This window comes from Oryctolagus cuniculus, chromosome 9 (assembly GCF_964237555.1).
Source record: "Oryctolagus cuniculus chromosome 9, mOryCun1.1, whole genome shotgun sequence".
NCBI lineage: Eukaryota > Metazoa > Chordata > Mammalia > Lagomorpha > Leporidae > Oryctolagus > Oryctolagus cuniculus.
Genome location: NC_091440.1, coordinates 16,837,566 through 16,861,767, shown reverse-complemented (window position 1 = coordinate 16,861,767; position 24,202 = coordinate 16,837,566). Strand labels below are relative to the sequence as shown.

The window sequence follows — 24,202 nt, the reverse complement described above, 5'->3', positions numbered from 1 at the left end:
AATTCATGGAAAGTTCTTATTATTTAAAAAACTACATTAGCTTTTGAAAAATATATTTACTTACTTATTTTATTTGAGAGGTAGAGAGATAAAATGCCCACAATGGCCAGGGTCAAATCTGGGAGCTGGGACTCAATCCAGGTCTTCCATGTGAGTGGCGGGAACCCAACGACCTGAGCCATTACCACTGCCTCCCAGAGTCCACATTAGCAGGAAGGTGGAACCCTGCAGGAGCCAGAGCTGGGAATCAAACCTGCGTACTTGATGAGCATCTTAACTGCTAAGCTAAACACTCACTCCTCAACGTATCTTTTAATTCTGTTTTTCCATGAACTTGCTGAAGTGTCCTCATGTGATGCCAAATCCCTAAACCCTGTTTCAAGCCCTAGTTCTGTTCTTGGAGAGCTACCAGGGCAAGGTTGTGGGTTGGAAAAGGCCCTTGCCCACAGCTGGTCAGATGAAGAGAAGTCCTTCCCACTCACCCCACCACAGTGACTGCGGGTGGTGCAGATGAGATCTCTGGGGGACTTTCCCCCAGAGAAATGTTATATGCGGTGCACAAGGAAGCCTGCTGGGATCAGGAACAAAACCCAACTCCACTTAACAGAGTGGAGTTTACTTTATGGGGCAGGTCAGATTTTGGCTGAAGGTTTAACAATGACAGACATCAGACATGGGATAAAATGCAACCAGCAGCTAAGGTGGTGCATAGGTAACTCACCTTCAGGTTAGAGGTGGATCCAGGGTACCTCCCTGCCTCTCTCTCCATCTTCCCTCCCAGTGCTGAGGGCATTTCGTATTAACCCAGACCCCAGAAGGAGCAAGGAGCCAGGGTAACAACCACTATCAATCACTAAGTGCTCGTCAGGTGGCCAGGCTCCAGTCTGAGGGTTTTTTAAGTATCTCAGAGTTAACACTTCCTACTCTGAAGGTCTTGCTTTGAACTTACTAAATGCTATTTCTGGTACTCTAATGTAGACAGAAAGATTAGATAGATAGAGAATCCAAACATCAGAAATCCTCAATGCTCCAATATCCAAAGCTCTTCTGAGTGCCAATAAGATGACACAAGTGGAAAATTCCACACCTGAGCTCATGGAAAGGGGGGATACAGTCAAAATGTAGCTGCACTAAAAACACTGTTTGAAGTTACCTTTAGCCTGTGTGTATAAGCTGTAAATGAGACATCATAATTGAATTTCATGTTTAGACTTGGGTCCTACCCCCAAGAGATCTCATTACGTGTTTTCAAATATTCCAAAATCCCAAATCTGAAACACTTCTGGTGCCAAGTGTTTCAGTTAAGGGAAGCTCAACCTGTATAGATACATAGATATAGACACAGATATATTTAGGTCTACATAACAAGGCTCTCGGAGGTTGGCCAGCACCCCAGTCAACAAATCTCACGTTGGCTGTATGGAGAAATGCATTTTACACTATTTTCCAATGAACTTTGGGAACACAATCCACTTTACTTTTGAAACAGGGACACCACTCGTGCAGGAGAAGTGACGTCCACCTGGGTACCACACACAGCTGCTAAACACCGGATGTCTGCTTTTCAAATGTGTTACTCAGCATCGAGAGTTTAAAGTGCTACAAACAACTATTTTACTAGTTTGAACTTGACAGAAAAAGATATTTAAGTAGGTTTTTTTAAAAGTTACATTGTTTCTATTTTATGTAGTTTCCAAAAATGACAAGAATAAGGTTATGAAGAAGTTTTTGATAAAACCTTCACAAAATCATCCTACTTGTATTTTTTATGCTACTACAGGGATACTCTTACTTCTCTAAATGCAGGATAAACTGGCTAACTCCTGTCCTGTTTCCTCCTGTGGTACAGGGGTAGTTCTGGGAGAAGGGGGTATTCCTGAACCCGGCTCCTACAACAAGTGCTGGGGAAGATTCCACAAACCAGCAGGTTCATGTCACACGTGGGCAGGAGGGACCTGCCATTCTTATGCTTTCTCAGCCACCAAACACCCTGGCCTCCAGGTCTTGTTCTGAGCTGAGACTTCCAGGGTGAGGCTTAACACACTGAGGTTTAAGTCTCCTCTAAACTGGCCAGGGTTTTCCAGAAAAAAAATCCTCTCATTGCCTCCTACCATTACCCCTGGAAGTAAAGCTCCCAGTACTCTGGCTGGGCCAGCCTGTTCTCCCACTGACTGATCTCTCGCCGGATTTCATCATCTCTGACCCGGAAGCTAACACTTAGCCAGTTCTCAGTGGCTTGGGCCTCCTTGGATCCTTGTGACAGTTGACCGCAGCAGCCATTGCTCTTCTCCCCATTTGATAGACGAGGACACCTAAAGCCACAGCTCAAAGAATCAGTTGTGGTTCCAGACTGTCTACTTCTAAAGGCCAGGTTCTTGGCCATGAAGCTAGAATGTGTCCCGACTGGCACTCACTTGCCTGGTCGTCTCAACTTCTCCAAATGGCACTACCGTCCACCCACTGTGGGAACTCACCATGCTCCAGCTCCCCTTCTCCTTGGCCCTAATCTCTTGCCCAGCCTTTCTGCCAGTTCCACCAAAGAGCTGTTACACTCGCTCCCTCTTCTCCAGTCTTGCCACCATAGTCCTGTTTCCTAGGAGGGGAATCTCACATCCACAGTTACCAACACCCAGAGCTGGTCCCACAGCTCTGATTCTTTGAACATACTCTGGTCCTGCTGCTTTTGTTCAATTCTGCCTGCCCAGCCTCTACAACATTCTGCAGCCACACACTGCCCAACAAACCTGGATGCTGCCACCCAGCCCTCAATGGCTGCCATGATCTGTCTCAGCATGACTTACCTTCCTCAGATCTCTTCTGCCCTCTCTCTATAATTAATCTGCACCACTAAGACAACTGTACTCTCCCGCTAACTTTTCCTTCTTCTATTATCCTCACCTAGGACACCATCCAGACATATTCGCAACCTCAACTCAGATGGTCAATGTCAGCTGTTCCAGGAAGTCCTTCCAGAGTCCCCTCAGATGGAAGAAATCTCCCTCTGGCCCGGATACTCATGAAGTTAATCAGTGGCTCTCACCTTGCACCATAATTATAAGCATCTGGTCTCCTTTCTTTCTTTCTTCTTTTTTTTTTTAAGATTTTTATTTGTTTATTTGACAGGTAGAGTTACAGACAGAGAGAGAGAGAGAGAGAGAGAGAGAGAGAGAGAGAAAGGTCTTCCTTCCATTGGTTCACTCCCCAAATGGCCGCCACGGCCAGAGCTATGCCAATCTGAAGCCAGGAGCCAGGAGCTTCCTTCTGGTCTCCCATGCGGGTGCAGGGCCCAAGCACTTGGGCCATCCTCCACTGCACTCCCGAGCCACAGCAGAGAGCTGGACTGGAAGAGGAGCAACCGGGACTAGAACCCGGCACCCATATGGGATGCCGGCACCACAGGCAGAGAATTAACCTAGTGCGCCACCGCACCGGCCCCATCATCTGGTCTCTTGTAAGTTCCTTGGGGACATTCTTCGCTTCTGCCTCATTTCTGTATCTTTGTTGGTCATGCCTAGCCTTGGCCTTGCATATAGGGGTGGCCTAGAATTATCTGTCATTGCTGTGTGGTCGGTGAAAGGAACGGCAAGGCACAAAGCTAGAGAAATGCCAAGATTTCAAGTGGCAAGTGAAACTCTCCTCTAAGGAATAGAAGTTCACTGAAGACTCTCAGGGACTCTTCCAGGATATATATCTAGGATGTCAGCTGTGTGTGACTGCATGTACGCATGGGTCCCAAACATGCATGAGATCCATTCTTCCTTAGCAGTTCTAATCCCCTATCCCTTCCATAGTCTCTGTCCCCTCACTTGGCATCACTGTTTGGGTGAGAGGTGGTCAGACAGGGAAGCTCTTTCCATCAAGAGCCACAAAACACCTGAACTCCAGAATGCATTTCCTGTCATGTATTGGGCAATGATTTTAGTATCTTGAGATGTAAAATATTTATTTACTTTGAGAGCAAAATATAATTATAAAGCCTAGCAAAAATGCTGCTGCCTTTTGAAAATCAATGATGATGGATAAAAAGTTTTAGGGAAGCTTTTCTATTTATAACTTCTAGATTTTATAGCCCTCGTTCTACTTGTAAGATTAGAGTAGGCACACACAAATCCCCTCAAAATTTATAGACTAAGTGAAAGGAGATCTGTATTTATGGGCAGAACCTACCAGGTCCCCATAGGCTTTGGAAAAAGTGATTATTTGCATCCTTGCTGCTCTAAGAAGATGGACATTTTGTCTGGTCCCTCTAGCAATGGCACATGGGTCAGTTTAACAATATCTTAAGTGTGCTTTATTTTCTGGGCATTGCAATATCACAATGTAGTCACAGTGCAATGAACAACATATTCTCTGGAGGTAAACATACTACTAAACATATCTCTGAGTTTTTTTTTAATCCAGGAAGTGGCAAGCAAGCCTGATCACTTAGTTTCTCCAGAATCCATGCTTCCTCCTATGAATTGCGTTATTGCTGCCCATTTGATTCATCTTATGTAGCAAAGTTAAAAGCAGGGGAGTTATCAGAGTTTCGATTGTATCTAGAACGCGTCGGGACAGACGCCCTGGCAAAGCTAGCTGGCTCCTGACAGCTCACAGTGGGTCCCCTTCAGTGAATGTCCCTCATTTGTAGGGAGTAGCTTACTTCTGTGTGGGGCAGTCCAGGGGAACAACGGCCAGTCCCATGCCTCCTCAGTGGAGGACAATTCCAGAGTGCCCACTGCAGCTCTAAAGCTCACAAGCAGGATGGGCTACAGCTACATCTGGATGCAACACCCCCTTTGCCCCATCCCGGTTTCCTCACAAGTGTTGTTCAAGAGCGCTTCCCAGTAAACCCCTCACCTGTGAATCTCGCTTCAGAGTCTGTTCCCAGGTCACCCAACCTAGGATGATGAGTAACCGTGACATTTTTCATGGAGAAAAGCCTCATCAAGCTTCGAGATGGAATAAGAGAGGGAGGGTAAATGTGCTAATTACTGTTACGCAATACATGACTAACCTCCCCTGCCCCCAGCGCTCAGGGGAAGTGGCGATGGCCAGGTGGGAGACATCAGAGGGCCTTTGCCAAGTCTCAGCTCCTGCCCATTGAGATGCTCACACATCCAATCCCAGGGTCATTGCCAGGTCTGGCTGGCACTGAAGAGTAGCGTTCCTGGCAGATGCTCGGAAGGGGACATGATTGATCCGTGCAACCCTAGGCCAATCACATGGACTACAGAACTGTTAATGTTCTTTAGGACGTGTAAGTTAACCCCAGGCAGCTTCATATACCTATTCGATGTGTGACTGAGCATAAATATATGTGACAAGATATGAATTTTGTATGTCATAAAGAAATCAAGCATTAACAAAGTAGGGGGGAAAAGGTAAAAGAAACCAAGATACACTGTTGGAGTAGAGAAGAGAAATGGCCAACAATGCCTTGCAGAAATCAACCCCCAAAAAGGAGACAGCAGAGAGATTTTAGACCTGATGTGAAATAATATAGAGAATGACTGTCAGAGATAAATTTCTTGTATATTCAATATTAAAGCAAATTTAACTATTCCAATATGTACTTCATGTCTGTACTGGTCCAAAGTGTTGAAAACTTTCCATGTTCTAAACTCTTATAAATAGTAAGATCCAATATGTGGAGAATTATATTACACATTTTGTTGGGGTGCTCAAGACAACTAATTTACCTGAAATGAACTTAGGAAAAATAAGGTGCAATAAACGCTTTGCTGAGTCAGTCATGAGTAAAAAGGATCATTACTAAATACCATCATGTAGACCAGAATATTTAGGAAGATAAAAAGTCTCACTACGCTGACCAGTTAGATCACACATTTATATCCAAGTTTTTAAAAGGCTAAACCAAAAGTAGACTGCAATAATCATCAGATTCCAAAACCTTTGTAGATGAGATGGGAAAAAGATGTTTCTCCTTCCACCTGAAATCATTTGTAATTATACAGCAGACTGTAAGAAAACTCCCTACTAAAGAACATACTTTGAAAATGCTAAACACCTAAATTGTATAAAAAGCGAGATATAGCTAGAAATCTTCACCTCATCCACTGGCTCATGTTAATAAACAATTATCCGCCCTTTGGATCGTGTCCAACAACTGAATCCTGCAGCAATTTCACCTACTAATTCCTACTTATTTTCTTTGGTTTCCATCACATGTCCATTCTAGATCTTCCCAACCAATCAGGGAAACTGTTTGTTTAAGAAAGGTGATTTGCTGCCACACTGAAAGTTATAAAAACAACCACATGCCCTGTGGCAAGAGCTGGTTGGCTGGTCTAGAAGCAAGTCACTCTCATTCTTACCCAATACCTACTCCTATTTTGCACAAAAATCATAAAGTGAAAATCTCTACTGGTGAGTCCAGCAGTTGTATGCATACTATGCTGTGTAACTTTGGTGGGTATGTTCAGTTTACAAGAGTATTAAGTATGAAGACTGCAGTTTTATTAACTGTTTGCACTCACTGAAATATTTTGTCTTGCATAATTACCCTCCACCACCCCCGGAAGCTCTTTGGGTTAATAAGTTATCAATGCAGAGTAGTAACTACACATAAAATGCTGAGACAATGGCTGAAACTTACCATGTACCATCGTTAGACTGGATTTAGCTTCCGAAGTCTGCGAGACTGGGGCATTCACTGAAACATGACACAAAGGGAAAAGCTCACAGGCTCCACGATGAAAGTGTAAGCATCTTAACATGATGATATGCAAACATTCCTCAAGTAAGTCAAGACACATACGGACCCTAAGGGCCAAATGTTTCAGATGACAAAATATTACACAACTAACTTCCTACAACAGTTTCAACGAGACATAATACACCTGTTTAAAACATGCAGTAGCTTTGAGTAAATTCACAGGGCTGTGCCACAACAACCATTACTCCATTTTAGCGCGGTTCCCTGACCACTACCTGCAAAACACACGTACCTTTTGTGCACCCATGCCTCATTTCTACCTTCTTCCCTTGCCTCTGACAATGGTCTGTTGTCTATCTCTATGAATTTTCCTATTGTAGATGTCTCATTTAAGCGGAATCATATAATATGTGGTCCCTTTCACCTGATTTTTTTCACATGGCACAATGTCTTCATAGTTCATACATGTTGTGGCATGTGTCAATATCAACATGTACTTTTATTGCCAAATAACATTCTGTTATATCAATAGACCATCTTCCATGTACCCCTTCATCTGTTGATGGACATTTGGGTTGTTTCCACTTTTTTGGCTATTAAGAATAATGTTGTAATGAACATTCATGTACAATGAATTAATTTTGAAAAGCACTCTGGTCAGTGGACCCAAGACACCAAGTAAAGGCATCAATTCATTCTTAGTCTTTAGAGATTCATGAAAGACTAAATGCTCTCTATTTTAAATCTTCTCCAGAGAGGTAGATTCCACCTCAAATTTGACAATTCTTATCTGAAGATCCTCTCTGGACTATCCAGTTTGTTTTCATGAAATGACACGTCCCTTTTGGTTCTGCCTCTTTCTCTAGTTTATTTAGATAGATATTTACTTCCAATCCTATATGAAAAAAATACTGGTCATAAACTTTAGCTGCCTCCACAGGTATATGTTTTGTGGCCTTACAATGGCGACTAGTGGAAGTGTTCAACTCCTGAGTATTCATAAATTACCAACAACTCTGGAAATACAGGCTTCAAACCCATTTACAGCACCAAGGTTTGGCAAACTACAGCCCATGGGACACATCCAGCCTGTGCCTGTTTTTGTAAAGTTTTACTGCAACACAATCAGCTCATTCCTTTAAGTATTGCCTATGGTTGATCTTGTACTACAATAGCAGAGTAGTTGCAAAAAAGATCATCTACAGAGTCCATGAAGTCTAGAATATTCATTAGCTAGCCCTTTATAGGAAAAAGGGAAGGAAGGAAGGGAGGGAGGGAGGGAAGGAGGAGGGGAAGGGAGAGAGGGAAGAAGGGAGGGAGGGAGGAATGACAAACCCACAGAATATTAACTGTTCCTGCTCTAAGTGTTATTTCAGCTTACAAAATCAAAAAATCTGATTTCACCTAAATTAACCACATCCAAATCTGAATGTATTATCTCCTAAGCTGTCTTTTGCTTCATGATTTGAATTTGCTGATCTTAACTTTAGAACATGTGTGTGTTTTCCTTTTCCTCCTTTTCCATGCCTGGAGAAGGACTCGGGTGAGCCAGCCACCCTAGCCTTCTCACCATGGGCACAAAGTCCTCTCTATGGGGAACTATGGGCCATTTTTTTTCTGGAATTCTCTAGAGTCAGTGGCATCCAAACTTTTCAGACCATATGCTCCAACAGTAAAAGTTACCCCTGGTAGGTGAACACACATATTTATCTAGATAAAAATTTTACATATTATATTTCTCTTTGGGAAGCCTGGAAGTATAAACTGGAGGGACATCAAAGAGTTTTTGGTTGTCCCTTTATTAGACAAATTGCAAACAAGTAGGCATGGCTAACCAAAAATTACACAGATGTTTACCATCCTGGGTTTTGGAACTAAGTCAAAGCCAAAAATCAAAATAAATCGTTATGTAATCTCCACATTAGTTTTCAAAGAAAAGTCTCCTAGAATAATATAAAAGTTATGTTTTGGTTTAGCATTAGAGCCCTGAACCTATACAGAAACTTACTAGATACAGCTGGGGCTGCTGGCTTAGATTCAAAAGCTTGCCAGGTTAAAGGAGTCCCTGAAATGAAAAGAATTCAGTTAATAACAACAGTCACAAGTTGTGGAATCAATGTTGGTGGTGCTTCTCCTAATATGTCTCCCCCAGAAAACAAATGAAATTTACCAATACACACGCCTCACCCAGTAGAATATATTCAACACAGATACTTATAAAGCTCAATTTTTCCTGGAGTGACTTTTACCTAAATATTTTTGCTATCTAAGAAAATACACAGGTATTCCTCACTCCCTGAGATCTCACTCTTCCAAGAGAAGGTATAGGACACCACGACCCTTTCCTTCCCCAGTGCTTTATCTCAAAACAAGGGAGAAGGACACCCAGCTCATGCACCCAGGACCTGTGCCCAATTGGTATTTCTCAAGTAGACAGATTTCTTAATAACTTCAGACATGCAGGAGCCAAGAGTGGGATCGAAGGGAGAGAGACCTGCACGTGTAGCTCCCAGCCTCCCCCCAACCCCGCTCTTGGATGACAGCAATGGGAGAGCTATCATTGCTGCAGCTAGGAGGTCATGTATACTGCTGGTATACTCAAAACCACTGTTCAGCCTCCAGACCACCACAACTGAGAATGCAGCACGCCTTTATAGTTCTTTATCGCGATTAAGAGTAGTAGCAGTAATAACAGCCAGCATGAACAGGTTTGTTTCACACGCATTGTCCCATTTAATCTTCAGATCAAGCCTCGGATGTAGTTGCTATTACTATTCCTAATTTAGAGCTAAGGAAACTGAGGCAGAGTGTCACACAGCTACAATATCTGTAATTCCTCAACTTTCTGGGTTGTGGTAATAGATCTCCTGCATTCAAATATTTTGCAAAATGCCACCTAGGCCAACACAAACCAGCAAAGCAGTTAGGGGGACCACCTCACCTGTGGCAACGCAGTCCCTGTCCACTTACCTCTGGGTTCGTTGACACTGCTTAATGGTTTACTGGTAAATTCTTTAATCTGAAAGAGAAACAGTCTTCTAGCAATGTATACTTGAAACTAGATAGGAACATACTGGATAATGGACAAGTACTGTTGCTAGTCAATTACCCTTTTTACCTAATCACCCACAGGTACAGGGCACAAGGACTTTAACAGCATGGAGGTCAAAGTTGAAAAAAGCAACGCATTGGGATTTGGCTGTTTCTCAAAGTAATTTCTGAAAGAAATTCTTACTTACCTTCAAATTCTCAATTCTTACAGAATAAATCCAGTACTCTTAAATACCTGTTTACAATTTTCATTTTATTGCATTTACTTTACCGAGCAATCACAATGGGGAAAAAGTAGTCCACCTTCTTTACCTTGTATAACTTACAAATGTTCTACACTAAAAACATATGAATTGCTTTGGGAGCGCTGGTGCCAAGCTAATGCAAGACCTACCTGCTGCCTCTGAGTGACAATCAGTTCATTCTGCTCCTGGAGTCTCTGGCCTAGCTCTTCGATCCTTTTCTTGTAGAAAACATTACTTACATTTAGATCATCTATCACTGAGGTTCGGAGTTTCTCTATGTAGGATAGGAGCTGAAAAAAATCAAGAAAGGCATCATCTCCAAGCTGCACTAAGCATGGCTTCAAGCTGCCTACGGGCATGTTCTGCCCTCTTTGCTGGCCTTATGCCATCCGTGAGCATCCAGTTGTTGAAACTCTGTGATCCCTGCCTATGAAGGCCCTGGCTGTGCTATGTGGTTCATTTGTGTTTGGGGAGGTCACGATGTAAGACAAGAACCTCACAGTGTGGCTCAAGTGGTCAACTGAGCCCACATGAGGATGCTACATGAAGTAACACACGGATGGGCTGTTCCTTCTCCCAGAGCTGTGCTCATGCCACACTGAACTCCCATGCACTTCCATCCCTTGCAAGTCTACAGGTACCATCCAGGCCTGAAGGGGTGTCCCCTGAGCCACAGGGTATGTCTTCATTATTTTTGTAATCCCAACAACTAGCATGATTGCTGGCCCTTACCAAAGTTTTTTTTTTTTTTTTAATTTTGTTTAAGATTTATTTTATTTATTTGAAAGGTAGAGTGACATAGAAAGGAAGAAATAGAGATTCTATCCACTGGTTCACTCCCTAAATGGCCCCAATGGTCAGAGCTGGACCAGGCCAAAGCCAGGAGCCTGGAACTCCATCCGGGTCGCCCGCGTGATTGGCAGGGGCCCAATTACTTGGACCATCGTCCACTGTTTTCCCAGGCATACCAGTAGGGAACTGGATCAGATATGGAACAGCCAGGGCTTGAATGGGTGCTCCAATAGGGGGTATGGGATGCTGGTACCGCAGGCAGCAGCTTAACCCAATGCACCACAATGCTGGCCACCGTTTTCATTTTTTCTTTTTCCTTTTAACTGACACATAAAAATGGTATATTTTATGGGGCACCATGAGATGTTTCAATTAATGTACACTCTGTATAATTTCCAAATCAAAGTAAACATATCTGTTTCCTCAAACATCTTTCATTTTGTTAGAGTGAAAAGATTCAAAAATCCCTTCTCCTAGCTTTTATCTTTTGTTTAAGCAATATGCAGTGCCTCATTGTCGTCTACAGTCACCCTACTGTGCAACAGAACAGCAGAACTTTCTACTCCTCTCTAACTATAAGGTAATACCCATTAATCAATCTTCCCCAACTCTCTAGCCTCTGGTAACCACCGTTCTACTCCCAAATTCTGTGAGGTTGTTATTATTTTTAGATTTGCACAGACTAATGAGATCATACGGTACTTGTCTTTCTGTGCGTGGCTTATTTCACTTACTATAAAGTCCTCTAGTTCCATCCATGTTGTTGCAGATGACAAGACATCATCCTTTTTATGACAACTGTGAGTAGTAGCCCACTGTGTCTATGTACCATGTTCTCTTTATGTCCGTCAGTTGATGGACATTAGGTTGTTTCCACTTCTTGGTCATTGTGAACAGTGTTACAGTGAAGTGTGCAAGTGCAGATGTTTCTTCAACAGAGTGGTCTCATTTCCCTTGGATTTATACTGGTAGGAGGACCGTTGGATCCTATGGTAGTTCATTTTTTGCTTTTTGAGCAACCTCCAAATGATTTTCTACAATGGCTGTCCTCATTTACATTCCCACTACAAGGGTTTCCTTCTTCTTCCTTTAGCAGGTTTTTAACAAATGCTCACTGAGGAAAGGGGGGCAGGGTGGAAAGAGACAGGAAGGAATGCATGCAGGGAGGGGAAGCAAAGGAGACATGCAGAGGACACGGGGATCCAGAGAGGCACAGGCGGATTCATCTGTAGATTACACCAGGGAAGATCATTCACTGGACAGAAAGAATTCAGTAATTTCTTCTCAGTAATTCGGGGAAAGGCTCCTAAAGCAACTTCAGTAGTTGCTTCCACAAGGGAATAAACAGGCTTGGTAACTAGGACTAAGGATATTCCAAGCTTGAGGGATGGAAGTAGAGACAAGGTGTGCTGATCAAATGAAAACCAGGACGCATATACCTCTGAGATGGCTCTGTAACAACATCAAGACTGGCATTTCCCAATTTGCTTGTTACTTTTTAATCAACACTGTGTACTAGATGCACTTCATCTTGTTTAATGTACACCACTTTGTTATGGATGTATCTTCAAGCCCATTGTAGGGATGGGGAAACTCTGGCCCAGATTCAGAAAGCTGGAGAGACAGAGCCCAGACCAAAATCTGACTCTCAAGTTACCACTGCCAGAACACACAATGCATGTAGCCTTGCTTTGGAAGTGCTCTGTGTCCTGTGAGGCTGGACAAACACTGAACCAGCCTAGAAAGACTATCTGACTGGAGCCTGCAAAACAACTTTCAGTCTTCTAGAATCTTCATTGCATTTTTACAGAGCTCTGGAATAGTGCTCCCCAAGCAATCTGGATAATGCTGAGCCAGAAATGAGACAGAAAGGCCAACAGAAATGTCCAGGCTTTCAAATGAAGGTTTAGGGTCTGGGATATGATCAATAATATGGGGAGTTGTCCAAGGCCCCAAGAAGAAGGGAAATAACTCCAGTTTGAACATGGTTTGTCCCCTCCCAAACTCATGCTGAAATGTGATTGCCATTGTGGTGATGTGGGCAAGTGGGGCTTTTAGAAGACAATTAAGTGGTGAAGAGGGAGTCATGACCTCTCATAGGAATGTGTTATCACTCTTGAGGGACTGGACTGGTTACCCCAGGAACGAGTTGCAACAGAGCAAGGCTCCCTTTGTGCTTTGTCTCTCTCACCTGTGCCCCCTTGCCCTTCCACTCTCTGCCATGAGCTGAATTAGCGTGAGGCTCCACCAAGAAGCTAAACTGACACTCTCAGACATGCCTGCCCCCAGAACCATCAGTCACAATAATTCTTGATTCCTCTATAGATTTCCCAGTCTCAACCCAAAACAGACGAAGGCATGGGACACATGGAAAATTAGGTGTATTTATTAGCTTTTTTCTTTAACTATAACTAAATATCTGAAACGAGCTACTTATGGAGGAACAAAGAGGTCTAGTTTGGATCACGGTTTTGGAGGTTCCTAATCTGAGATTGGCAGCCCCATCTGTCTGGCCTCTAGTGAATTCTTTCCTGATGGCAGAGACCCATGGGGACAAGGAGCAGCACATGGGGAGGAGAGTGTGTCTGCCCATGCCTCTCCTTTTAAAGCCACCATGATCCACTCACAGGGGCTCCAGGCCAACAACTTAATCCAATCTCATCACTGCCAAAAAGCACTGCCTCCAAACACAGTATTTGGATTGAGTTTCTATCTTCTTAGTACCATGCACCCAAGACTTTTTAGGGACTAAGCCTTGAACACATGGGCCTCTGGGATACACCCAACATCCAAACCAATATCCAAACCATAGCACTAAGGCATGACATCATTGTGATGCTGGGATTAAGAATGGGAGAAATTACCAGCACAAAGGTTTGTTTCTAAATTTGCCTTCTAACTTTTTCTGGAGATGGTCACTAAGCTCCATAAACTACTATTTAGTGAAATAGAATTTGCCTCTACTCTAAGAAATGTACCAGGCAAACAACACAAATATTACATGGGCCTTGACAAATTATATATAATGTACCTATTATATCAATGCAAGGGGTTATATCTTAATAAGGTATGAGGTTAGGTATACAAAAGGAATAAAATTTTAGGGGGGGGGGGCAGGTAGGGAATGAGAAGAATGGGCCAGAAAAGAATTAGAGAGGAATGTGGAGAGTCTAAGCCCAGAAATTATTTCAAAAAATGTGTAGCCTGAGAGCCCATATTTTTTGATCTACCATATCAAGTTCTATGCTTTTTTCTACACCTGTCCCCATCACACCTCCTCTCTTCCTTTCACTGCATGGCCATTCTGCACCTCCCCAGCTCTCAAGCATCTTGGGGTAGGTCATGAGGGCATACCCATCACTTACCTGTGACTTTCTTTGAACTCCTACCAATGTTATTTAAAAAAAAAAAAAGACTGCCAAGAATCTAGGTAAGGCAATAAAAAGTTGGCAAACACAACTTCCCCTAAACAGAGAAATACAATATGTGCATTGTGGGCACAGTAGGCACCAATCATGTGGAATAATTAATAGTTAGGTCTTGGGCAGAGATTACTAAACCTGATTGAATTCACCCTTCTGTTGGGCTTTAAGAGAAAAGAAGGAAGGTATGAGCAACTTCTAAACAGGCTAAACCAGCAGATGAGAGAGCAGCGCAGCCTGGTGGCCACACACAATTCTGAATATCCAAGGTGACCAGGACCCAGGAAAGACCTGCCCCTCTTCTTTCATGCAACCAAAGTTGGTGTTCTGTGCAATCGCAACTCACAGAGAGAAAGTACACAAACTGCAGCTTGAGTTCTGTTTCAGCGAGAAGGTCATTGAAATTTACAGGAGTGCCTGGAAAGCAGTGGGTTTAAAGCCTGCTCCCTATTAACAAGGAAACCTGAATTCAGTTCAGTTCCTAAATGCTCTGAAGATGCTCTTAGTGATGAAGAGTAGAGATTTTAGTGATTTAGTGTAATGGATCCTTTTTTTTTTTTTACAGGCAGAGTGGACAGTGAGAGAGAGAGAAAGAGAGAAAGGTCTTCCTTTGCCGTTGGTTCACCCTCCAATGGCCGCTGCGGCCGGTGCACCGCGCTGATCCAATGGCAGGAGCCAGGTGCTTCTCCTGGTCTCCCATGCGGGTGCAGGGCCCAAGCACCTGGGCCATCCTCCACTGCACTCCCTGGCCACAGCAGAGAGCTGGCCTGGAAGAGGGGCAACCGGGACAGAATCCGGCGCCCCGACCGGGACTAGAACTCCGTGTGCCGGCGCTGCAAGGCAGAGGATTAGCCTAGTGAGCCGCCGTGCCGGCCTTGTAGTAGATCCAAATCAGAACAGCCAAATCGTTTTTGTTTCTTTCTAAAATATGTACATCCCAGACCAAGCTACTGAAGCGGATTTAGGGGGCACTGGGCACACGTACTTTATAAAAGGGCTGCAGGTGATTCTGAAGTGCATCCCTGGTTAGGGACTCTGAGGGGTCTGAGGAATGCTCATGGAAAATATCTTGAAAAAATTATGCATGGATTTCAAAACTGTTTTGCAGCCAAAAGAACTTATCTTTTTGTTCCATTTTCTATGAAATTTTTGAAGTACCCTGTACTGGTACGTTAGAGCATCTCAAAGGAAAGAGTCTTCATCCTTACGGGAAAGCAGCCACTGTGCCCAGTCCCTCTCTTTCCTCCTCTCCACCAGCTAAGTCCCTGAAGCACAACAGTATGGCCTGCATTTAAATATCTGTGATCGTGGGGCAAGACAGCATCCTTCAAAGCCTCATTTGTAAAATGGGTAACAATACATACCATACAGAATTCTGAGTAGCATTAAATCTAAGGTAACCTCCAATCTCAGTTTATTTCTAAATGTTCCCAAGAACCCAGTGGTGTGACCATTAACCAGTTTTCACAACAAAAAATCTCTATAAAACTAACTACAGGCTGGCGCCGCGGCTCACTAGGTTAATCCTCCACCTAGCGGCGCTGGCACACCGGGTTCTAGTCCTGGTCGGGGCGCCGGATTCTGTCCCGGTTGCCCCTCTTCCAGGCCAGCTCTTTGCTGTGGCCAGGGAGTGCAGTGGAAGATGGCCCAAGTGTTTGGGCCCTGCACCCCATGGGAGACCAGGAGAAGCACCTGGCTCCTGCCATCGGATCAGCGCGGTGCGCCGGCCGCAGCGTGCCAGCTGTGGCGGCCATTGGAGAGTGAACCAACGGCAAAGGAAGACCTTTCTCTCTATCTCTCTCTCTCTCACTGTCCACTCTGCCTGTAAAAAAAAAAAAAAAAAAAAACTAACTACAAAACACTCTGATTGATTGATAAGAGATAGATACACTCACAAGCTGACACAGGCCAGCTCCCGCACACCTCTACAAGGTAAAAATGGGCCATTTACTTCCCAGTAACATAGAGGGACAAGAGAGAACATTTCTTGTCTAATAGATCTGTTTAGGACACAGAAAAACTATCCAATGCTCTTGGGATCCCATATCTTGGCTGGTGAAGGTAAAACATGCTGGGAGCTGAATGTCATCATCCTAAATACAGGATAGGATTGTCACGAGCAAGGACTGCCTGGGCCCATGATGAAAACCTAGAGCAAACCAGGCATAGACCTACAGACACCTCTTTAACCCTACAGGGAGCACTTACTTCGCTATCTATAAGAAAAGAAGGCTGAGTGATCCCCAGGCTAGATGGCCAGCTACCTTCCACGTTCATCCTGCCAGTATTTAATGAGTGCCAACCATATTTTAGGTACATTAGTGGATGCCAGCAGACAGTGGAGAGCTCGAGAGTTCGACCCCTTCACTCAGAGTTCTGTGATCTGCTGGAGAGACAGGCCATAAACGAGCACCGAGAAGCAGACTGTGTGCAACATTGATCAGAGCTGCACCTGGGATGTGACAATGACAGAGGGAGGGACTGCCTACTTAGATGGAGTGGCCTCTGGTGACCTGTGCACAGCGGCCAGAGGAGGAGCTGGGCAGAATTCTAAGATGGCCTTCAAGGTTGCAGCTTCTAGTGCATGCACCGTGTATGGTCTCTTTCCTTGGGCTGGGTGGCACCTGCGGATGTATTCATGTGGTGGATGGAATACAGCAAAGATGGTGAGACTGCACGTACAGGACAGCCCCGTCAACTCTGAGTTCACAAGAAGGAAGCGCTTCCTGCCTGGGCACGTTTTATGCGGCTGAGTTCCTTAACAAGAAGTTCTAGGCTTTTCTTGAAGGGGAGAATGAAAGCAGGAGAGACACTTTCCAGCTGGCCTTGAAGAATTCACCCAGTCATTGAGGGAGAGGGCGTGGCCTCTGGGAGCTGCAACTTCCACCATACAGTTAACCATTAGGAGCTATAGTTGAGAACACATGTGACTGATTCCATGAATGGAGCATGTGAGTCAAAACTGTGTGACAATGATTCTATCATTTGAAGCCACCCATTTGTGGCCCAAGGACTTGGGGCACGCACATGGGAGCGCCAGATGAAGCTCCTTGAACCTGGCTTTGGCCTGGTCCAGCCCTAGCTGTTGTAGCCATTTGGAGAGTGAACCAGCAGATGGAAGAACTCTCTCTCTCTCTCTCTCTCTCTGCCTCTGCCTCTCCCTCCCTGTAACTCTGCCTTTCAAATAAATCTTTTTTTTTTTAAACTCTTTTTTTTTTTATTTGACAGGTAGTTATAGACAGAGAGAGAGAGAGACAGAGAGAAAGGTCTTCCTTCCATTGGTTCACTCCCCAAATGGCCGCTACAGCTGGCACTACGCCGATCTGAAGCCAGGATCCAGGTGCTTCTTCCTGGTCTCCCATGTGGGTGCGGGGGCCCAAGCACTTGGGCCATCCTCCACTGCCCTCCCGGGCCACAGCAGAGAGCTGGACTGGAAGAGGAGCAACTGGGAATAGAACACGGTGCCCATATGGAATGCTGGCACCGCAGGCGGAAGATTAACCTAGTGCACCACGGCGCCAGCCCTCAAATCTTTTTTTAAAAAAATAGGAAAACATTTATAATACATGAGGTGAAAAGCATATAAAGCTATAAAGTAAAATCCAAGTTTCGTAGTCCATATAGACAGAGCTCTAGACTTACAGAAATGCAACATTTATAATAGCGTGGACAGAAAACTGAAAGAAATTATAATGAGTAGTAGCAGTGGTCATGTTTGATATTGGAATTATAAGTAGTATTAATTGTGTTTCACATTTTTGCACAAATGTTACTAGGTGGACAAATACTACATTTACTAAAAAGAAAATGACCGGCACACAGGCCCTTGGTTTCTTAATCTTACCTGATTCTTTTCTTTCTTGTGTTCTTCATGAAGAGCTTGAACTTGAGCTGACCACTTGCTTTCCTACAGAAGAGTGAAACAAGTAATTTGAGTGCAGCTGTAACAATGAAATCTGCTAAAAACAGGAGCCTCCTTTTTAGTGGGAAGTCCAGCTGTCTATCTGACAAAATTTTAACTTATTTTAAAAACTATGCACAGCTGAAAATGCTTACACACATTTGCTAGTGGTTTCAATCTTGTACCGTAAGGTGGGAGTCGACACAGATCGCCCATTAAGCTAATAGTTAATATTTTAGGCTCCGGTGCCTGGACAACTTGTTCACAATCATTGATTGTGGAAGAACAGCCGGAGATACAACAGAAATGAATGCGCTTGGCTCTGTTCCAGTAAAATAGTATTTACAAAAATAAGTGCTAGTTTGTCAACAAAAGAAGCCAAAAGGAACCACTAAGGTTTTTTAGTTCATGGATGGGGTTATGAACAGAGCTCACAGCAAGGGGACAGAAGAAGCGGGTGGGACCTCCAGACTTCAAAACCATGTCCTTCCATTTGGGGAGACAAGGTGAGAGTAAGGTTCCTGGTCCCCTAACCACACGCTGGGCACCAGGCTGAGCAGCCCCTGGTGGACTGAGAGGATTAAGGAAGGCACTTCTGTGTAGACACAACAACAGAGTTGCCTTCTAAGGTGTCTGGTCCGGTGTAGAGCTCCATAGAGATGCTATGACCCGGATGTTCAGAACACTCTGAGCTGCCCCAGCAGAAAATGCTCATCCCTCAGTATCCAAGGGGACCAGCTCCAGGGTGCCCTACAACACTGACAACCGAGGATGCTCAAGTCCCTCCTATCAAACTGTGCACTAACTGTCTAGGATCTGGGCAGTGAACTAGCAGATGGAAGATCTCTCTCTCTCTCTCTCTGGCTCTATCTCTATCTGTAACTCTATCTTTCAAATAAATAAAATAACTCTTTAAAAAAAAAAATGTTCCCCTATGCCACTACCACTGACCAACGAATGTAGCCAAGGCAAAACTTGTGCTAATTACAGAGGTTCACTTCCACATGATTACAGCTATGTTTGAGAAATGTAAAAGACCATCAGTTTGCTGATGGAGTGGCATATTTCAGCTCTGAAAATAAATATAGGGCTTCAAAACGCCTTTCTACGCCTTTTGAAAGTGAGACCTATGTCTGAAATATGGAAAAATAAATAATAGTAACAGTTTAAATGGACATTGTTAAGAAAACAGGAAACAACTATTTAGCTGTATTCATAGCTATTAAGCAACAACAAGCACTTAATGAACAGCTATTACAAAATTAGGTATGCTTTTAGAGACAATAAAAAAAAAAAAGAATAATTCCCCTCACAGACAATGAAAGACAGGGCTTTCTGCAGGTGATGCTTCCAGTAAATGACTTCACTAAGAAAAATGCAGGCGGTTCTGACCCTTTTTTACATACCTGACTGTCGAGAAGCTGCATAACATGTTGGATATCCTGAGGATTCGCAGCATGGCCATCTTTCAGCTCCTGTGCGTCTCTCAGCGTGCCGATATTGGACTTGATCTGCATGTTGGATTTCTGGATTTCCAACAATTGCTATAAAATAAAATCCAACATTGCCAGCGTGGCTTCTGTACTTTGGGAACACTAAAACACTGAGTAAAACCCAGGAGCACAGCCACGTCTTAAATCTCACTGTCCTCCTGGACACTCCTCTGGCTCCTCCCTCTTCCCCCTCCCCGGACTGTCTTGTCTGTTTCTCTCCCAGTGTTTACAGGATGAAAAAGGAAAAGGAAACTTTCTAATCTTTAACAAGAAGTCTTTAAAAAAAAAAAAAACTGGTGCAGGGGGCAGATGATGAATACATAATGGTTGCCAGAATCATGAGTGCAACTGGTTCTGCAGTGAGAGGTCCACACTGCCCAGGGACCCGGAGAGTAAATCTATTAGGGGTTTGCCACGGGGTAAGTACAATGTCGCTCCCAAACCCATGCAGGACTGCAAACCCTGAAGTCTTAATGGTACTGAGAGGGGAAATGTAATGTATTCATGGTAGTGAGTTTCTTAGGTCACTGGGGGCATGCTCTCGACAGTGGTCCTCTGATGCTTTCTGGAGTTCTTAGGGGCTGTTTTACAGACCTGAGTTTGGGCCCACCCACTTCCTCTGCTTTCTGGGTGCCCACCCCCTTGGGGATCCTTCCCCTGCACATGCGCCACACTCACCAGGTGCCACACTAATCTTGGATTTGAATCTTCAACACCCTGAGCGAAATACATCTTTAGAACTACTTGCCTCAGGCATTTCTTTGTAGTAATGAAAGGCTGACTAATACACAATACAACATTTAAATTTTACTTTTTTTTTTTATGTTACTCCCGAAGTTACTTGTAGAAAAAGAGCCCTCAGAACACCATGAAGGTATTAAGCTCCCTTCCAGACCAAAAGGCTGGGGAGCGTTTTCTCCACTCCTTAAACGTGGCTGCTCAAAATGGCTTCGTTTCAAAGAGTGCGGTATGGGCAGGGGAGAAGGCGTATCTTTTCAGCAGAGAAACCCGCTCCTTGACAAATACTTCCCCAGCCAGGGGCAAAGGGCCAGTATCCACAGTCATAAATCATGTTGTGTCTGCCCTTTGTACAATGCAATGAAAGCAGCACTGTACTTCCTCCCTCAAACCTTATCAAAGTAAAACCTATAACCTCACTCTCCTCATGGGGAAACTATCAGATAAACCCCAACAGCAGGGCCCCCTGCCATACACCTGGACCAGTACTTCTCAAAATTATCAAGGTCATCAAAAACAAGTCTGAAAAACCTGTCACAGACAAGAGGCATTGTTAAGGAGGCATGACAGCTAAATATAACTGTGCCAGGCGAGATAGGATCCTGGAGCAGAAGAAGGACACTGGGTAAGGACAAGAGAAATCTGAATAAAATGTGAACTTTAGCACTCAAATATCAATACTGGTTCAGGAAGTCCACAGATATGCCAACATAATGCATGATGTCAGTAATGGGAAACTGTGCAGGGTGGAAGTGGTCTATGTAGTACTTTCTATACCACCTGCTCAACTCTTCTGTAAATCTAAAACTATCCTAAACAATAATGTCTACTGTTAATTTTTTTTAAATTTATTTACATTTTACTTGAAATTCAGAGGGAGAGAGACAGAGACAGATACAGGCAGGCAGGCAGGCAGGCAGGGAGACAGAGTGAGAAAGATCTTCTATCTACTGGTTCACTCCCCCTAATGCCTGCAACAGCCAGGGTTGGGCCAGGCCAAATCCAGGAGCCCAGAATTCAATCTGGGTTTCCCACACGGGTGGCAGGGAACTAATTACTTGAGCCATAATCTGCTACCTCCCAGGATGTGCATCAGCAGGATTAGAAGTGGAGCAGCCAGAACTCAAACTAGACACTGATAGGGGATGTGGGTATCCCAAGAAGTGACTTCACCTCTGTGCCAAATGGCTGCCTATGGTTAATTTCTTAAAACCATGTAGACAAAAAGGACAAACAACTCAAATGCTTATCTACTGCTAGTGGACAAAGAAAATATGGTCTGTCTATGCAATAGAATGTTATTCAACAATAAAAAAGAATGAACTACTGATACATGCTACACAAACATATTATGTGAAGTTAAGGAAGCCATTGAGAAAAAGTTGCCTACAGTGTGATTCAATTCATGTGGATATCCAGAACAGGGAATCCATGGACAGAACACGGATCAGCCGCTGTCAGAGCAGGATGGGGAATGGGTGCTGATGGGTGCACAGTTTTGTGTTGAGTGATACAATGTCCTCAGATGACCATGAACATGGCACCATGACTCTGTGAATGCACTAAAAGCCACGGGCTTGTACAGGGTGTGAACTACGCCTTAAAAAGAAAAACCAGCAGGAGTAGAACAGCTGTGGGGGGAGAGCCCTGTTCCATAATTATGCTGAGGCAGGAGGCAGGAGTGCAGAGGGACTCTAGGGCCGAAGAACTGAAGTTGGCAGCGACTCACTGTGGAAGAAATAAGTGTGGCCTTCACGGGGAAGTCGCAAGAAGCCAATCCTGCAGGGAACGATGTCAACACCCACTCCAGTGGGTCATACTGTGTCGCGCTTAGAGGAGGCACAGATGGGAGATGTGAATACCCCAGAGCAGAAGTGGTACAAGAAACCATACAGGGGCCGGCACTGGGGTGTAGCGGGTAAAGCCGCCGCCTGCAATGCCTGCACCCATATGGGCACCGGTTCGAGTCCCAGCTGCACCACTTCCCATCTAGCTCTTTGTTATGGCCTGGGAAGGCAGTAGAAGATGGCTCAAGTCCTTAGGGCCCTGCACCCACATGGGAGACCCAGAAGAAGCTCCTGGCTCCTGGCTTTGGATCAGCGCAGCTCTGGCCATTGCAGCCATCTGAGGAGTGAACCAGAGGATGGAAGACCTCTCTCTCTCTCTCTCTCTCTGCCTCTCCTTCTCTCTCTGTGTAACTCTGACTTTCAAATAAATAAATAAATCTTAAAAAAAAAAAAGAAAGAAACCATACAAAGGCGTCAGCACCTAGCGTGCTGCTGCTATTGCAAAGCACTGGAACTGCAGGGGGAGCGTGGTGCTGTTCTCTGTGCCCGCCCGAGGGAGGCTGACGCAGACAGCTGCCCAGAGGAATTTCTCTTCAACTTTTTATTTGAAAATGGCAACTTACAGAGAGACTGAAAGAACAGCACAGGGAACGCCACTTCACCTTGTGTGATGGTGAATATTCCACCACATTTGCTTTAGGAAGGTATATGGAGCTGGCAAACTTTTTCCAGAAGCACCAGAGAGTAACTGTTTGAGTGTTTGAGTCACACAGTGTCTCACTTAAAGCCTTCAACCCACTGCTCCAGCGAGAAAGCAGCACAGGCTGAGCGCAAATGGACGTGCACGCCTGTGACTCAGTGAATGTTCACGTACGGACGCGAAAATGCAGAACTTCACGTCACTGTCATGTCACAAAAGTCTCCTTTTGGTTTTTTTTCCTAACCATTTGAAAACGTAAAACCGCTCTTAGTTTGCAGCCCATCAAGAAAGCAGGTGGGCCATCAGATTTGGGTCTTGGGCCATGGTTGGCTGACCTTATGCTAGAGCTCAGAGTGTTGGCGGAATTCCAAAACAGCCCTCTCGCCTCCTGTATAAACCGTGGTGGCCCCTAGGGGGAGCTCCAGGATCTCCCCTGAGCTCCCTTCCTTCCTTGGCCCACAGGATAACTCGGCTCAAAGGAGCTTGCATGGTGAGCTCAGGATCCCAGTGGGAATGGATGGTTTCTGAGGAAGGAATTCTGGGAGGAGGAGACACTCTGACCCAGTGCTGTTGCCACAGAGGCCAAGGCCTTACTTAGCCACACCTTGCTTGCTTGCAAGACTGTGCACTGCGGTAAGGCAGGGCCCTGTCTAGACTGGCTTCCTTCTCCCGCACTGGTGATCTGTGTCACCCTTTCCAGCCATAATGCTGGAAGTTCCAAAACTTGGTATCAGAACTTAACCATATACGGAAAGGGTCAACAAAGCAACCTGTTTGACTCCTTCTGTCTTCCGTAGGCCTCAAGCAATCCCGGAGCCCCTAGCAGGGAGGGGTATCTGTACCTGGGCACAGTAAAACACCTTCCAGGTCCTTTGGCCACAATGCCACACTAACAAACCTCTCAAGGAAACCAAAACTATAGAAGCCACTAGGATTAATACTTACATACTCCAATGCTGAATTCTTGGAAGTTAATTCTTTAAATTCCTTCATAAACATCTCCTTGACTTTTTCCATTTCACCAACGAGTTTCTCCTTTTCTTCTTCTTTCCATTGATCAAACAACTTCAGAAAGTCTTCCTCTTTTGTTTTCTGCATTTCATATTCCTAAAATTATTTTAAAGCATGGTTTTAAAAGTTTTGACGTGGGCCAGCATTGTGGCATAATAGGTTAGGCTGCCATCTGCGATGCCAGCATCCCATATGGGTGTCCATTCAAGTCCCAACTGTTCCACTTACACGCGCATCAGCACGTGGGAAAGCAGTGAGAGATGGCTCAAGTCTTTGGGCCCCTGCCATGTACTTGGGAGACCCAGATGAAGTTCTGGCTCCTGGCTTCAGCCTGGCCAGCCCCAGATGTTGCAGCCATTTAGGGAGTAAACCAGCACATGGAAGAGCTCTCTATCTCTCCCTCT

General features: G+C 44.6%; 1 protein-coding gene across 11 annotated transcripts in view; it reads right to left on the bottom strand.

The window, feature by feature from the left end:
* DZIP1 (DAZ interacting zinc finger protein 1) overlaps positions 1-24,202 on the bottom strand; it is a 53,055-nt gene that overhangs the window by 18,245 nt on the left and 10,608 nt on the right. For all 11 annotated transcript variants that reach the window (XM_017343555.3, XM_017343559.3, XM_017343558.3 and 8 more), the window contains 7 exons: positions 23,733-23,894; positions 19,476-19,613; positions 18,013-18,075; positions 10,104-10,244; positions 9,629-9,677; positions 8,667-8,723; positions 6,599-6,655 (listed from right to left, as the gene is read on the bottom strand). In XM_017343555.3, the coding sequence (XP_017199044.2) occupies positions 6,599-6,655; positions 8,667-8,723; positions 9,629-9,677; positions 10,104-10,244; positions 18,013-18,075; positions 19,476-19,613; positions 23,733-23,894 (667 nt within the window). The remainder of the gene's footprint in view (positions 1-6,598; positions 6,656-8,666; positions 8,724-9,628; positions 9,678-10,103; positions 10,245-18,012; positions 18,076-19,475; positions 19,614-23,732; positions 23,895-24,202) is intronic.